Below are 16,684 nucleotides of genomic sequence, written 5' to 3'. Positions count from 1 at the left end.
CTTATGGTGTTGAAAACATTTAGTGGGTAATTTGTAGCACTTGGCAAAGCTCTTACCTCAGAATTGTAGGGTCAAGCTCTCCTCCAGTGAGTGGAGGACAGATTCCAGGCTGAACATCACTCCCAGTGCATTATTGAAAAAGTGTGGCAGCGTTGGAGGTGTTAAATCAAGACTCCACCTGCCCTCTTATGTGAATGTAAAATTCTCACTAAACACCTACTCCTCAATCAATATTATTCACACATTAGTGATACTGGGAGTTTGCTGTATGCAAACTGATTGCTGAGTTACCCATAATACATTGATTAGATTAGATTACTTACAGTGTGGAAACAGGCCCTTCGGCCCAACAAGTCCACACCACCCCGCCGAAGCGCAACCCACCCATACCCCTACATTTACCCCTTACCTAACACTACGGGCAATTTAGCATGGCCAATTCACCTGACCTGCACATCTTTGGACTGTGGGAGGAAACCGGAGCACCCGGAGGAAACCCACGCAGACACAGGGAGAATGTGCAAACTCCACACAGTCAGTCGCCTGAGGCGGGAATTGAACCCAGGTCTCTAGCACTGTGAGGCAGCAGTGCGAACCACTGTGCCACCGTGCATTGGTGATGACATTTCAAAAGTACTTCACTGGCTGTAAAACATTTTGGGAATGCCTTGATATTATGAAATGCTTTGCATCTAAATGCAGATTCCTCCTTGAAGCAAGCATTGATTGATCAGATAATACTTAGAACATAGAACATCACAGTGCAGTACAGGCCCTTTGGCCCTCAATATTGTGCTAACCTGTGAAACCAATCTAAGCCCATCTATCCTCCACTATTTCATTATAATCCTTATGTTTATCCAACGACCATTTAAATGCCCTTAAAGTTGGTGAGTCTACGACTGTTGCAGGCAGGCCGTTCTATGCCTTTACTATTCTGAGTAAAGAACCTAACTCTTACATCTGTCCTATATCTATCACCCCTCAATTTAGAGCTATGTCCCCTCAGGTTGGCCATCACTATCTGAGGAAAAAGGCTCTCACTGTCCACCCTACCTATTCCTCTGATCATCTTGTATGTCTCTCAAATCACCTTTCAACCTTCTTCTCACTAACAAAAGCAGCCTCAAGTCCCTCAGCCTTTCCTCATAAGACCTTCCCTCCATCCCAGGCAACCTTTCCAATGCTTCCACATTCTTCCTATAATGCAGCAACCAGAACTGTATGCAATTCTCCAAGTGTGGCTGCATCAGAGTTTTGTACAGCTGCAACATAACCTCATGGCTCCGAAACTCAGTCCCTCTACTAATAAAAGCTAACACACATTACACCCTCTTAATAAACCTATCAACCTGGATGGGAACTCTCAGGGATCTATGTTAATGGACACAAAGATCTCTCTGCTCATCCGCACCATCAAGGATCATAACTTTAGCCCAGTACTCTCTATTCCTGTTACTCCTTCCAAAGTGAATCACCTCACACTTTTCCACATTAAACTCCATTTGCCACCTCTCAGCCCAGCTCTGCAGCTTATCCATATCCCTCTGTAACCTACAACATCCTTCGGCACTATCCACAACTGTACCAACCTTAGTGTCATCTGCAAATTTACTAACCCATCCTTCGACTCATCCAGGTCATTTATAAAAATGACAAACTGCAGTGACTCCAAAACAGATCCTTGCAGTACTCCAGGATGAACATTTCCCATCAACCACCACCTCTGTCTTCTTACAACTAGCCAATTTATGATCCAAACTGCTAAATCACCGTCAATCCCATGTCTCCGTATTTTGTGCAAATAGCTTACTATGGGGAACCATTATCAAATGCTTTACTGAAATCCATATACACAACATCAACCACATTACCCTCATCCAACCATTTGGTCACCATCTCAAAGAACTCTAAGGTTTGTGAGGCACGACCTACCCTTCACAAAATCGTGTTGACTATCCCCAATCAACGTATTCCTTTCTAGATGATTATAAATCCTATTTCTTATAATCCTTTCCAACACTTTATCCACAACAGAAGGCATGCTCAGTGGTTCAATAATTACCAGGGTTATGTCTACTCCCCTTCTTGAATAAGAGGACAACATTTTCTATCCTCCAGTCTTCTGGCACTATTCCTGTAGACAATGACAACATAAATATCAAAGCCAAAGGCTCTACAATCTCCTCCCTAGCATTCCAAAGATTCCAAGGATAAGTCCCATCTGGCCCAGGGGACTTATCTATTTCCACACTTTCCAGAATTGTTAATACCTCTTCCTTGTGAACATCAGTTTCATTCTAGTCTAATGGCTTGTATCTCATTATTCTCCTCAACAACTTTGTCTTTTTCCCGTGAATACTGACGAAAAATATTCATTTAGCTCTTCTTCTGTCTCTTCCGACTCCACGCACAACCTCCCACTACTATCCTTGACTGGACTTAATCTTACCCCAGTCATTTTTTTGTTCCTGACATACTGATAGAAAATTTTAAGGTTTTTCTTGATTCTACCTGCTAAAGACTTCTCATGTCCCCTCCTGGCTCTTCTTAGCTCTCTCTTTAGGTCCTTCCTGGCTAACTTTTAACTCTCAAGCGCCCTGAGCCTTCACATCTCATCTTTACGTAAACCATGGTTCCCTCGCTCGACCGCTTCCTCCCTGTCTGACAGGTACATACTTATCAAGGACACGCAGTAACTGTTCCTTGAACAAGCTCCACATTTCAATTGTGCCCATCCCCTGCAGTTTCCTTCCCCATCCTATGCATCCTAAATCTTGCCTAATCGCATCATAATTGCCTTTCTCCCAGCTATAACTCTTGCCCTGCAGTATATACCTATCCCTTTCCTTCACTGAAGAAAACTTAACCAAATTGTGGTCACTATCACCAAAGTGCTCACCTACCTCCAAATCTAAGACCTGCCTGGTTCATTACCCAATGCCAAATCCAATGAGGCCTTGCCTCTTGGCCTATCTACATACTGTGTCAGGAAGCCCTCCTGCACATATCAGACAAAAACGGATCCTCTAAAGTACTCAAACTGTAGGGTTTCCAGTCAATATTTGGAAAGTTAAAGATCCCAATAACAACTACCCTGTTACACTCGCTCCTCTCCAGAATCATCTTTGCAATCCTTCCCTCTACATCTCTGGAGCTTTTTAGAGGCCTATAGAAAACTCCCAACAGGGTGACCTCTTCTTTCCTGTTTCTAATCTCAGTCCATACTACCTCAGTAGACAAGTCCTCATCAAATGACCTTTCTGCCACCTTAATACTGTCCTGACTAACAATGCCATACTTCCCCTTCTTAGACAATAGACAATAGGTGCAGGAGTAGGCCATTCAGCCCTTCGGGCCTGCACCGCCATTCAATATGACCATGGCTGATCATTCCTAATCAGTATCCTGTTCCTGCCTTATCTCCATAACCCTTGATTCCACCATCTTTGAGAGCTCTATCCAACTCTTTCTTAAATGAATCCAGAGACTGGGCCTCCACTCCTCTGGGGCAGAGCATTCCACACAACCACCACTCTCTGGGTGAAGAAGTTTCTCCTCATCTCTGTCCTAAATGGTCTATCCTGTATTTTTAAACTGTGTCCTCTGGTTCGGCACTCACCCATCAGCGGAAACATGTTTCCTGCTGCCAGAGTGTCCAATCCTTTCATAATCTTATACGTCTCAATCAGATCCCCTCTCAGTCTTCTAAACTCAAGGGTATACAAGCCCAGTCGCTTCAGTTTTTCAGTGTAAGACTTTTACCCCCTTCCTTGTTCTTACTGAAACATTTAAACCCCAGAACTTGCAACAACCATTCCAGTCCTTGCACTATCCAGGTCTCCAAAATGGCCACAACATCGAAGTTCCAGATACCAACCCATTGCTGCATGTTCTCCCACCTTATTCTGGCTGCTTCTGGCATTGAAGCAGACACGTCAAACCACCTTCCTGCCTGCATTCAATCTTGCGACTTTAAAACCTTATTTATGTCCTCACTACTCTCAACCTGCAGTACACTGGAGCTAGATTAGATTAGATTACATTACAGTATGGAAACAGGTCCTTCGGCCCAACAAGTCCACACCGACCCGCCGAAGCGCAACCCACCCATACCCCTACATTTACCCCTATACCTAACACTAGGGGCAATTTAGCATGGCCAATTCACCTGACCTGCACATCTTTGGACTGTGGGAGGAAACCGGAGCACCCGGAGGAAACCCACGCAGACATGGGGAGAACGTGCAAACTCCACACAGTCAGTCGCCTGAGTCGGGAATTGAACCCGGGTCTCTGGCGCTGCGAGGCAGCAGTGCTAACCACTGTGCCACCGTGCCGCCCAGCTCAGGTTCCCAGCCCCCTGCTGAATTAGTTTAAACTCTTCCAAAGAGCATTAGCAAATTTCCCCCACAAGTTATTTGTACCCCTCTGGCTCAGTGTAGACCATCCCATTTGTAGAGGTCCCACCTACCCGAGAATGTGCCCCAATTATCCAGGTATTTGAATCCCTCCCTCCTGCACCACCCCTGTAGCCACGTGGTCAACTCCTCTCTCTCCCTATTCCTCACCTTGCTAGCACATGGCACGGGTAACAAACCAGAGATAACAACTCTTTGTCCGAGCTCTAAACTCGCTTTAGGGAGCTGGAGCTGGAGAAAGTTCAGATCATTTGGGAGGCTGAGGGAATAATTAAGAGGAGTTACAGGGAGGTCATCCCACCTCAAGATACTGGAGAAAGGTGGGTGGGTTACAGTCAAGGGACGGAAAGGGAACAGACAGTGCAGTGATCCTCTGTAGCCGTTCCCCTCAATAACAAGTATACCATTTTGGATCCTGTTGTGGGCACGACTTACTAGGGGTAAGCCATGGGGGGTACAGGTCTCTGGCACAGAGTCTGCCCCTGTTGCTCAGAAGGGAAGCGATGAGAGGGGTAGAGCATTAATCACTGGGGACTCCAAAGTTAGAGGGACAAATAGGAAATTCTGTGGGAACGAGAGAGATTTGTGGTTGGTGCGCTGCTTCCTAGGTGCCAGGGTCCATGATGTCTCAAATCGTGTTTTCGGGACCCTTAAGGGGAAGAGGGAGCAGCTCCAAGTCATGGTCCACATAGGCACCAATGGCATAGGTAGGGAAAGGGATGGAGATAGAAGGCAGAAATTTAAGGAGGGAGGGTGGGAAGACTTTTTGCCCACCAGAAATGCTCCTCAGGAGATTAGTGCCAGTTCTAGAGAAAGGCAGCAGTCAGAAATACAAACTTCAGAATTACCTCTTTTGGTTTCAATGAAACAGGTTTCAGCCCATGTGCTTGTAAAACCTAAAGAGAAGAGATTCCATTATTATGGCAGACATTTCCAAGCGAGACCTTGAACAGGATGTTCCAAAGAGTACACACTTGAGGAATGTTTCACACAATACTGCTGTCAATTCAAGTCAGCACTTTAATGCCTTAAATCTACACCATACACCAATCTGCAGAGAAGCCAGGCTGAATACCTTCCCAAAATAGGATTCATTGCAAGTCAGTTTGAGGCACACAAGCTGAAGGCATTGCAGAGATAGAGAATGGTTTCATTTTCTTCAGGCCATCTCAGTTACAAAAGGGCCCTACCTAAGAGGTCAAATCTGAACTCAAAAATTAGAATTTTGTTTAAGAGAATCGAGGCCAGCTTGATTGTCAATTCAATTAGTCTGGAACTGTCACAAATGTCCTGGATCAGGATTAATTTTGGCCATTATTTGCAGAGATCTGAGCAGTGATTTTAACTTTGACCTCCTGTTTGGGGAGGTGGTGGTGGTGGTGGTGAGGTTTGGGCAGTTAAAATGTCACCAGGTCTGCCTGATACATTCTCTCCCACCACCACTTTAATGGCCATGAGAAACCAATCATAATGAAGTGACAAGCACAGCACACTTCATCAGTAGCAGTGGCAGTGAGTAAGAATACCAAAGATATTGTACATGAAGAGTTCAGGAATTTTTTTTTGCTGATGGAGAGACAATGGGTTTGGAATGAAAGAAATTGGGTTTACCAGGTAGGCACTCAGTAATGGAGAAGATTGGGAGGGGTTCAAGCTACAGAATGCTGGTATCGTGAAATCACCAAACCTAAACTGAAGTGAAGTGCTGAAGTGGAAACAGTCTACACTAGGGAGCCAGGTGAAATTTGTCCTTATTTGTTCATGAGCATTCCTGGCATTTCCAACATTTATATCCCATTCCTAGTTGCCCTTGAGAAGTGCCTTGAGAAACATTAAGGTAGATAAGTCCCCAGGGCCCAATGGGATCTATCCTAGAGTATTGAAGGAGGCAAGGGAGATTTCTGGGGCCTTGCCAGAGATCTTTGTACGCTCTTTAGCCATAGGGGAGATCCCAGAAGGCTGCAGAATAGTCAATGTTGTTCCTTTGTTTAAGAAGAACAATAGGGATAGTCCAGGGAGTTATAGGTTGGTAAGCCTGACGTCAGTGGTAGGGAAATTATTGGAGAAGATTCTTAAAGACAGGATTTACTCATATTTGGAGATGAATGAATTTATTAGGGATTGTCAGTATGGCTTTATGTGAGGAAACTTTGTCTCACAAATTTGATTGAGTTTTTTGAGGAAGTAATGAAAACGACTGATGAGAGTGGGGCAGCGGATGTTGTCTGCATAGAATTTACCAAAGCATTTGACAAGGTCCTCATGGTAGGCTGGTCCAAAAGATTAGGTCACAAGGAATCCATGATGAATTGCCAAGTTGGATACAAAATTGTCTCGGTCATAGAAGACTGAGGCTAGATATGGAGGGGTGTTTTGCGACTGGAAATCTGTGACCAGTGGTGTTCCACTAGGATCAATGCTGGGATCTCTGTTGTTTGTAATAAACATATAGAGTCGGTTCTGCTATAATGCACATTTCTTCAACACGAATTGGCTCTAACATGATTGAAGAATTTAGACCATTATTTGGAAAACACAAAAGTTTCCTTATCTGTATTAGGGAATATGGATAATCTTGGGAATTACAGACCAGGTCAGTCTTACATCTGTGGTGTGCAAGTATTGGAGAGGATTTGGAGAGACAGGATCTATGATTACTTGGAAAACCACAGTTTGATTAGAGATGGTCAGCTGAGAGGGGCAGGTCATGCCTCACAAATCTTATTGAATTCTATGAAGATGTATCAAAACATGTTGATGAAGGTATAGCAGTGGATGCGGTGTACATGAAGTTTAGCAAGGCGTTTGACAAGGTTCCCCATGGTAGGCTCATTCAGAAAGTGAGGAGGCATGGAGTACAGGGAAATCTGTCTGGATACAGAATTGGCTGGTCCACAGAAGTCAGAGGGTGGTGATAAATGGAAAGTATTCAGCCTGGTGCTTGGTGACCAGTGGTGTTCCACAGGGATTGGCTTTGGGACCTCTGCAATTTGTGATTTTTATAAATGACTTGGATGAGGTGGTGGAAGGATGGGCTAGTAAGTTTGCCAATGACACAAAGGTTGGTGGAGTTGTGGATAGTGTGGAGGGCTGTTGTAGGTTGCAATGGGACATTGATAGGACGCAGTGCTGGGCTGACAAGTGGCAAATGGAGTTCAACCTGAAAAAGCATGAATTGAATCACTTTGGAAGGTCAAATGTGAATGCAGAATTACAGGGTTAAAGGCAGGATTCTTGGCAGTGTGGAAGAACAGAAGGATATTGGGGTTCATGTCCACAGATCCCTCAAAGTTGCCACCCAATTTGATAGTGGGTGTATAGTGTGTTAGCTTTCATTAGCAGTGGGATTCAGTTTACGAGCCATGGGGTCATGCTGCAGCTCTAGAGAGTCCTGGTTAGACTACACTTGGAATATTGTGTTCAGTCCTGGTCACCTCATTATAGGAAAGATGTAGAAGTTTTAGAGAGGGTGCAGAGGAGATTCACCAGGATGCTGCATGGACTGCATATATGAAGGAAGGTTGAGGGAGGTAGGACATTTCTCATTGGAGTGAAGAAGGAGGAGCGGTGACTTGATAGAGGTGTACAAGATGTTGAGCAGCTTAGATAGAGCGGATAGCCAGAGACGTTTATGCATGGCGGAAAGGTCCACCACGAGGGGTCATACTTTTAAAGTAGTTGGAGTTAAAAATCACAACACCAGGTTATAGTCCAACAGGTTTATCTGGAAGCTCTAGCTTTCGGTGCGCTGCTCCTTCATCAGGTGGTTGTACTACCTGACAACCTAGTGTTGTGTGATTTTTAAACTTTGCCCACCCCAGTCCTGCACCGGCATCTCCAAATCAAGGTAATTGAAGGAAGGTTTAGGGCGGATATCAGAGGTAGGTTCTTTACTGAGAATGGTAGGTGCGTGGAATGCACTGCCAGCCATGGTAGTACAGTCAGATACATTGGGGACATGCAAGCGACTCTTGGATAATCACATGGAAGTTAGTACAATGAAGGATATGTAGGTTAGCTTAATCTTAGAGTAGGATAGAAGACTGACATAACGTCAAAGGCTGAAGGGCCTGTACTGTACTGTACCGTTCTACGTTCTATGTATTGGCTATAACATGATTCTGGCCCCATCGCTGGGATGGTTCTGCTATTACACATTTTTCTTATAACGTGGGATCATGCAAGAACAGAATTATTGCAGACTATACAGATGATTTAGATGAGTAAAGGTGATCTGATTAATAAGGTTGCATATGACGCAAAAATTGATGGATTTGTGGATAGTGAGGAAGGATATCAGAGGATAAAGCAGAATATAGATCAGTTGGAAAGCTGGGCTGAGAAATGGCAAATGGAGTTTGTGTGAGGTGATGCATTTAGGAGGTCAAATGCAAGAGTGAAGAATACAGTAAATGACAAGACCCTTGGGAATACGAACGAATAAGGTGGTAAAGAAAACGTACGGCATGCTTGCCTTCATCAGTCAGGGCACAGATTATAAATGTTGACAAGTCATGTTGCATCTGTACGACACTTTAGTTAGGCCACATTTGGAATATTGTGTGCACTATAGGATAGATGTGGAGGCTCTGGAGAAGGTGCAAAACGTTTATCAGGATGTTGCCTGGATGGAATGTGTTAGCTATAAGGTAAGTTTGGACAGACTTGGATTGTTTTTGTAAGAGCATCGAGGCTGGGGAATGACCTGACAGAAATATATAGAATTGTGATGGGCATGGATAGGGTGGATAGTCAGAGACTTTTTCCTAGGGTGGAAATGTTAAATAGTAGGGGGCAGAGGTTTAAGGCCAGAGGGGAATGTTTAAAGGAGATGTGTGAGACAAGTCTTTATTATACAGAGGGTGGCTGGTGCCTGGAAAGTGCTGCCAGGGGAGGTAGAAAAAGAAGATATTACAGTAATTTTTAAGAGACATTTAGGCAGATGAACAGGCAGAGAATACAGGCAATTTACAGGTAGACAAGAGAAGTTTAGAATGGCATCATGGTCCGTACAGACATGGTGGGCTGTAGGGCCTGTTCCCATGTACGGTTTGGTATGTTCTATATGAGATTGAGAATAGGTGATTGGCGGTGGTAAATGGTCAGTGTAAAAGAGTCTTACTTTTTGTGGACAGGAGATAGTGGCCCATTTGCCTTTCGCTGTGAGTATCACTGTGTTGTAACTGTACTGGAGTAGTCTGGTGATTTGTGTAGTTATTGCTACAGCACCTGTCTTCATTTTGCTGCATCTTTTAATGCAAAAGTCAAGGCTGCCAACCAGGGCAAGAGACCGGGAGTGTGGCATTGCTGGTGCTGCTGTATTGCAGATCAGACATGAAGGCAACACTGATGTATCTGGTTGATGGCTGTAAGTGATCCCATGGCAATGATCCTCAATATTTAAAAGGCATCTGGATGGGTACATAAATAGGAAAGATTTAAAGAGATGTGGGCCAAAAAGCAGGAAAATGGGACTAGTTCAATTTGGGATACCTGGTTGGCATGGTTGAGTTGGACTGAACAGTCTGCTTCTGTGCTTTATAACAGTTACATAACTGCAATGCTGGCGACCATTGGAGGGGGTCAAAATGGATCATCTGCTCAGGACTTCTGGCTGAAGCAAATGCTTCAGCTTTATCTTCTGCACCAATGTGCTGGACCTTGCCCATCATTGAGGATATGGATATTTGTGGAGGCTCCTCCTCCATTGAGTTGTTGAATTGTCCACCACTATTCACGACTGGATGTGGCAGGACTGCAGATCTTAGATCTAATCCGTTAGTTGTTGGATCACTTAGCCTTGTGTATGATCTGCTGTGCGTGCTGTTGACATACAGATATCCTGTATCATAGCTATTCACACAAGGATATAGCTTCAAGCCTTGCAGAATTACATGAAACAGGACTTTCACTTTCTGTCAGGCTCAATCATTGCAGAACAAAAACAGAAATTGTTGGAAAATCTCAGCAGGTCTGGCAGCAACTGTGGAGAGAAATCAGAATTAACATTTCAGGTCCAGTGACCCTGCTTTAGAATAGTAATTCCGGTATTGCTGCTGTAGGTCCTAATGTACACATCAGATCCTCATGCCATTAAACTATCAAATATTTTAACAACCTTAACTTTGAGTACAATAAAGAGAGAACTCACGTATTTAGCATCCGCCCAGCCACTTTTAGGTGACCACATTTTGCCTTCACCAATCAGTCCCAGAGCAAGATGGGCAAGACCACATTTTGCCTTCACCAATCAGTCCCAGAGCAAGATGGGCAAGAGGAGCAAGGTCCCCACTGGCACCAACTGTCCCCTTCTCTGGAACGTAGGAGAGACAGGAGGCTACAGGAGGCAAAACGCATTAGGTTAAAAATATCTGCTCATCTTTGTCAAACAGATACAGTTATTCCAAGCAACTCTTCAAAGACAGTCTTCAACATCAATATTTTTAGATTGTCAGCGCCACAGATGATCACAAATCTCTATTTACTCATTCTTGGCATTTAATGTCCTCGAATATTTCGAACCGTGTAGAGGGTAAAGAACGATTAAGATCAATTTTCAATGTGACCAGAGCAAAAGGGTTTCAACTCCACACACAGCCTGTTTATGACTTGAATTGAATCTGCAATTCACCATCCTGTCATATAGTATTTTCCAAATTCTAACTAATCACTAAGTATAAATGTTTTCCCCCATGTTCTCCCTAGTTCTCAATCATCTGCAGTCTGCTCCCTTGACCACTGAAGATGAGAATCTCCTCATTTACTTGAGCAAAAAAAACTTTCATGATTTTAAACAACTGCAATTTCATCAAATTTCCTCTTAGTCTGCCCAGCCCCCCAAGATGGATCCCATGTTATCATACCGTCACAATCCTGCCTCTTAAGCACCACTCGCATTCAGCTCTCTGACTATCTTGAAACTCTCATGTCTGCAATACAGCACAAGATCCATAACTGGCCATGATATCAGTGGCTCATCAGCCCTCATGAACAAGTGATTCCAGCAGGAATTGTGCAACAATAGGTGTTCTGTCTGCATCCTAACCTCAATGGGAATAGGAGCTAGCCAACAATATTCCCACACTGTGGGCAGTTAATGTCCCAACTCACACCAGTATAACGACCCACACTGTGGGTTAGGCAATGAAGAGGGTCTGGAGTCATATATTGGTCCAGATTTCCTTCCCTGAGGACTTTATGGAACCAGATGTGTTTTTATAACAATTGATAGTAGTTTCAGGGTCACCATCATTAAGACTAGCTTTACATCCCTGATTAATTAATTCATTGAATTCAAATTCCACCAACTTCTCTGGTGGGGTTTGAACCCACATATTGAAGAGCATTAGTCTCGGCCCACAGATGATTGTTCCAGATGCATATCACTATATTAATATCTCCTGTTTATTCTGGTACACAGTTTCATAAATAGCTATAACTCATCACAGAATAATCTACAGTATCTTAAATTAGTCATCCAATATCAAGGATCCTACACCAATATCAGTGAGCACGCCAGCATAGAGTGTTACCCAACACTGATGGACAAAAAAGCTTAAGGAACTTGATTTAATCCAAGGTAATGAGATCTAGTGCATCAAAACTAAGCACAATCCAGTAGTTCAGTACTGACAGATTATAATTCCAATATTTAGCCACAAAAAAGTAATTTTATCATTTCCTAAGGTAGCCTAGTGTTAGCAGTTCTCTCTGTAAATGGCGCTGACAAAATCAACATGTGTTGCCCATTCTGAACCTGCCCCTAAGGAAGGTGGTGTTGAGATGCCTCCTTTAGCTGCTGTAGTCCATGTGCTACAGGTAGACCCACAATGTTGTCAGGAAGGGAGTTTGACCCAGCAACAATTCCAAAGGGAAACTTCAGTAAAGAAACTTATTTCAGTAAAGGCTGGAGTAGCAATGGCATAAAGGGCAGAGAGGAGAACATTTCTGAAGTGTGTTAGAAAACTTTTCTAGATCAATTGGTTTTGGAGAAAAGGAGACATTGCTGAGCCTGGTTCTCAAGAATGAGAGGAATCAACTGCATCAAGTGTCAGTAAGGGAACAGCAATCACCACATCATAAGATTTAGTTTAGCTGAAAGGTGCGTTTGAAGCAGTTTGCTGCGGAGGGAGGTGAAAACTGAAGGGGGTTCAGCTGTTAACAGGAGGTAGAGAAGATGCAAGAGAGGGTAAATAAAAAGAGAAACAAAGCCCAATATTGAGTACACTATAAAATGTGGAATGATACCAAAACATGACATTAAGATATAATTGTTACTACAGAAATGTGGCTGCACAGTGACCTGGAGTGGGAACTGAATAACCAAGATTATTCAACATTTAAGGACAGACAAAAAGGAAAAAAAATGTGGCAGAGCTCTGATAATAAGATAGTATGTTAGTCAGGGAGGATCTCAGTTTGAAAGAACGTTGTATGGATTGTGCTCGGGAAGGAACTAGGAAACAGTAAGGGGCAGCAGACATTGTCAGTTCCTTTAGCATCAGTCCAACCAAAGTTGGTGTAAAGTGGATATCTCCCTTTGTGGGGGCAATCTAGAACTAGTCATAGCTTGTGGCAAATTTAAAACGGAGATGAGGTGGAATTATTTCTCTCAAATGATAATAAACCTGCAGAATTCAGTACTCTAGAGTGCGGTGAACACCAGAACACAGTAAATTTAAGGAGAAGGGAAACATTTTAATTAGCAACAGATTAAAATGTTATAAGGAGCAGGCAGAGGAGTGGAGCTGAGGACATGAGGAGATCAGCCATGATCGTATGAAATGGTGTAGCAGGCTCAAGGGGCTGAATTGCTTTCTCCTGCTCTAGTTCTAGTGTTCTTAGGGAAGAGGTTCAGTAAACTGGGCCTGTATTCTCTAGAGGTTTGAATAATAAGAAGTGCTCCCATTGAAACATAGAAATAACATAAAGGGATAGACAGGGTAGACGGAAGTAAGGCTCTTCCACAGTTGGAGAATCTAGGACCAGGAGGCACAATTTGAAAATATGATAGATGCTATTTAAGACCAAAATGAGGAGAATTTGCTTTTCTCAGAGAATGGCAAATCTTTGTAATTCTCTACCCCAGAGAACTATGGAAGCTTGGCATTCGGGTACATTTAGAGATTGATTAATTTTTGATTATCAGTGGGGAAAAGGACTATGGAAATGAAGTGGATAAAAGACAGTGAACATTTCTATCAGCCTTGATCATATTAAATGATAAGTCCGGCTCTATGGGCTGAATGGCCTACTCATGTTATGTTCCTATGAACAAAGAGAAATCTGAAATAAAAATCTTTAAATAGCAGATGGACTGGTTTCAGAAGTGTGAAGACTGACTTCTCCCAGGCACATTGAAATCAAGCGACTGAGAGAAAGTGAAGACTGCAGTTGCTGGAGAGTCAGAGTTGAAGAGTGTGGCGCTGGAATAGCACAGCAGGTCAGGCAGCATCCAAGGAGAGTCAACGTTTCAGGCATAAGCCCTTAATCAGGAATGTTATTGAAGGGGTTATGCCCGAAATGTCGACTCTCCTGCTGTTTGGATGCTGCCTGACCTGTTGTGCTTTTCCAGTGCAACACTTTTCAAAACTGATATCAAGGTTTGAGAGGTAACTAAGCAAGAGACTATATTTAAAAGAAGAAATAGTTTGAGTAGAATCTTTTAAATATGCAATCACAAGTACATTCACACCACACAAATGCCAGGTTATGACCATCACAACTAAGAAACAAATCTAACTAACAGCCCTTGACATTCAATAGAGTTACCATCACTGAATTCCCCACAATCAACATCCTTGGCGGGGACCATTAACCAGAAACTCAACTGAACTTGCTACATAAACACAGAACAAGTCTAGGGTGAGGAATTCTGCAATAAATAACTTACCTCCTGTCTCCCCAAAGCCTGCCTATAATCTACAAGGCTCAAGTCAGGGGTGATGGAATACTCCCCACTTGCCTGTATGAGCGCAGCTCCAACCACAAGAAGCTTGATATCATTCAGGACAAAGCAGTCATAAACTTCCTCCATCACCGATGCTCAAAAGCAACAGTGTGTACCATCTACAAGATGCACTGCAGAATCCAAAGATTGTCATACAGTACCTTCCAAACCCACAACTGTTTCCATTTTAAAGGACAAGCACAGCAGATACATGGGAACATCAGCACCTGCGAATTCCTCTCCAAGCCACTCACCATCCTGATTTGGAAATATATCACCATTCCTTCACTGTTACTGAACTGAAGTCCTAGAATTCCCTCCCTAACAAAGAACAGTACAGCTCAGTACAGGCCGTTCAGCCCTCAATGTTGTGCCAATGTTTTATCCCACTCGAAGATCAAACTAACCTACATACCCTTCATTTTACTTTTATCCACATACCTCTTCAAGAATCGCTTACATGTCCCTAGTGCATCTGACTACTACCACTGCTGGTAGTGCATTCCACGCACCCACCACACACTGTGTAAAGAACCTACCGCTGACGTTTCCCCTCTACCTTCCTCCAAACACCTTAAAATTATGTCCCCTCATGATAGCCACTTCCATCCTGGGAAAGAGTCTCTGGCTATCCACTCTACTTATGCCTCTCATCATCTTGTACACCTCCATCAAGTCATCTCTCATCCTTCTTTGCTCCAATGAGAAAAGACCTAGCCTCAACATTTCTTCATAAGACATACCCTGCAGTCCAGGCAGTATCCTGGTAAATCTCCTCTGCACCCTCTCTAAAACTTCCACATCCTTCCTAGAATGAGCTGACCAGAACCGAACACAACATTCCAAGTGTGGTCTAACCAGGGTTTTATACATCTGCAGCATAACCTCACGGCTCTTAAACTCAATCCCCCGATAATGAAAGCCAACACACCATACACTTTCTTAAAACACAATTAAATTTGGGTGGCAACTTTGAGGGATCTGTGGACATGAACCCCAAGATCTTTCTGTTCCTCAACACTACCAAGAATCCTGCCTTTAACCCTGTAACCTGCATCCAAATTTAACCTTCCAAAATGAATCACTTCATGCTTTTCCAGGTTAAACTCCACCTGCAACTTCAGCCCAGCTCTGCATCCTATCAATGTCTTGTTGCAACCTACAACGGCCCTCCACATTATCCATAACTCCACCAACCTTTGTGCCCTTGGAAAACTCACTAATTCACAGTTCCAATTCCTCATCCAAGTCCTTTATAAAACTCTCAAAGAACAGAGGTCCCAGAACAGAGCCCTTTGAAACACCACTGGTGGGCATTGTGGGTCAACCTTCAGCACATGGAATGCAGTGGTTCAAGAAGGCAGCTCACCACCACTTTCTCAAGGGGCAATTAGGGATGGGCAATAAATGCTGGCCCAGCCAGCAAGACCCACATCTCAAATGATGTTCCTATTAGAGAAGATGCAAAACTTAACCTACTCTTAGAAAACAAGGCATAGCAGGTGACTGAGGTGTTAGTGAGGGAGCACTTTGGGGCCAACAACCATAATTCTATTAGCTTTAAAATAGTGATGGAAAAAGGATAGACCAGATCTAAAAGTTCAAGTTCTACATTGAGGAAGGCTAATTTTCATAGTATTAGGGAAAAGCTTTCAAAAGCTGACTGATGGCAGATGTTCACAGGTAAAGGGATGGCTGGAAAATGGGAAGCCTTCAAAAATGAGATACTGAGAGTCCAGAGACAGTATATTCCTGTTAGGATGAAAGGTAAGGCTGGTATGTTTAGGGAATGCTGGAATACTCAAGAAATTGAAATTTGGTTAAGAAAACAGGCATATAGACAGGAGAGATTGAGTGAATCCTTACAGTATAAAAACAGTAGGAGTATACTGAAGAGGGAAATCAGGAGGGCAAAAAGGGGACATGAGATTACTTTGGCAAATAGGGTTAAGGAGAATCCAAAAGGTTTGCAAGGGAGAGAATAGGGCCCCTCAAAGATCAGCAAGGCAATCTATGTGTGGAGCCGCAGGAGATGGGGGAAATACTAAATAAGAATCTTGAAAGAATATTTACTGTGCAGGAGGGCATGGAAGATATAAAATGTGGGGAAATATACAGTGACATCTTGAAAAATGCCCATATTGCAGAGGTGGTGGAGCTGGGTGTCTTGAAACATATAAAAGTGGATAAGTCCCAGGACCTGATCAGGTGTACCTTAGAACTTTGTGGGAAGCTAGGGAAGTGATTGCTGAGCCCCTTGCTGAGATATTTGTATCATCAATAGTCACAGCTGAGGTGTCAGAAGACTGGAGGT

At 43.4% G+C, this 16,684-nt stretch overlaps 1 protein-coding gene across 3 annotated transcripts in view; it reads right to left on the bottom strand.

Moving 5' to 3' along the window:
- Positions 1-16,684, bottom strand: part of LOC122561541 (histidine ammonia-lyase-like) — a 65,213-nt gene that overhangs the window by 36,258 nt on the left and 12,271 nt on the right. For all 3 annotated transcript variants that reach the window (XM_043713298.1, XM_043713297.1, XM_043713299.1), the window contains 3 exons: positions 10,663-10,758; positions 10,573-10,616; positions 5,270-5,317 (listed from right to left, as the gene is read on the bottom strand). In XM_043713298.1, the coding sequence (XP_043569233.1) occupies positions 5,270-5,317; positions 10,573-10,616; positions 10,663-10,758 (188 nt within the window). The remainder of the gene's footprint in view (positions 1-5,269; positions 5,318-10,572; positions 10,617-10,662; positions 10,759-16,684) is intronic.

This window comes from Chiloscyllium plagiosum, chromosome 23 (genome assembly GCF_004010195.1).
Source record: "Chiloscyllium plagiosum isolate BGI_BamShark_2017 chromosome 23, ASM401019v2, whole genome shotgun sequence".
Taxonomy (NCBI): domain Eukaryota; kingdom Metazoa; phylum Chordata; class Chondrichthyes; order Orectolobiformes; family Hemiscylliidae; genus Chiloscyllium; species Chiloscyllium plagiosum.
Note: the sequence above shows the minus strand (reverse complement) of the source record. Positions and strands in the feature narration are given on the sequence as shown.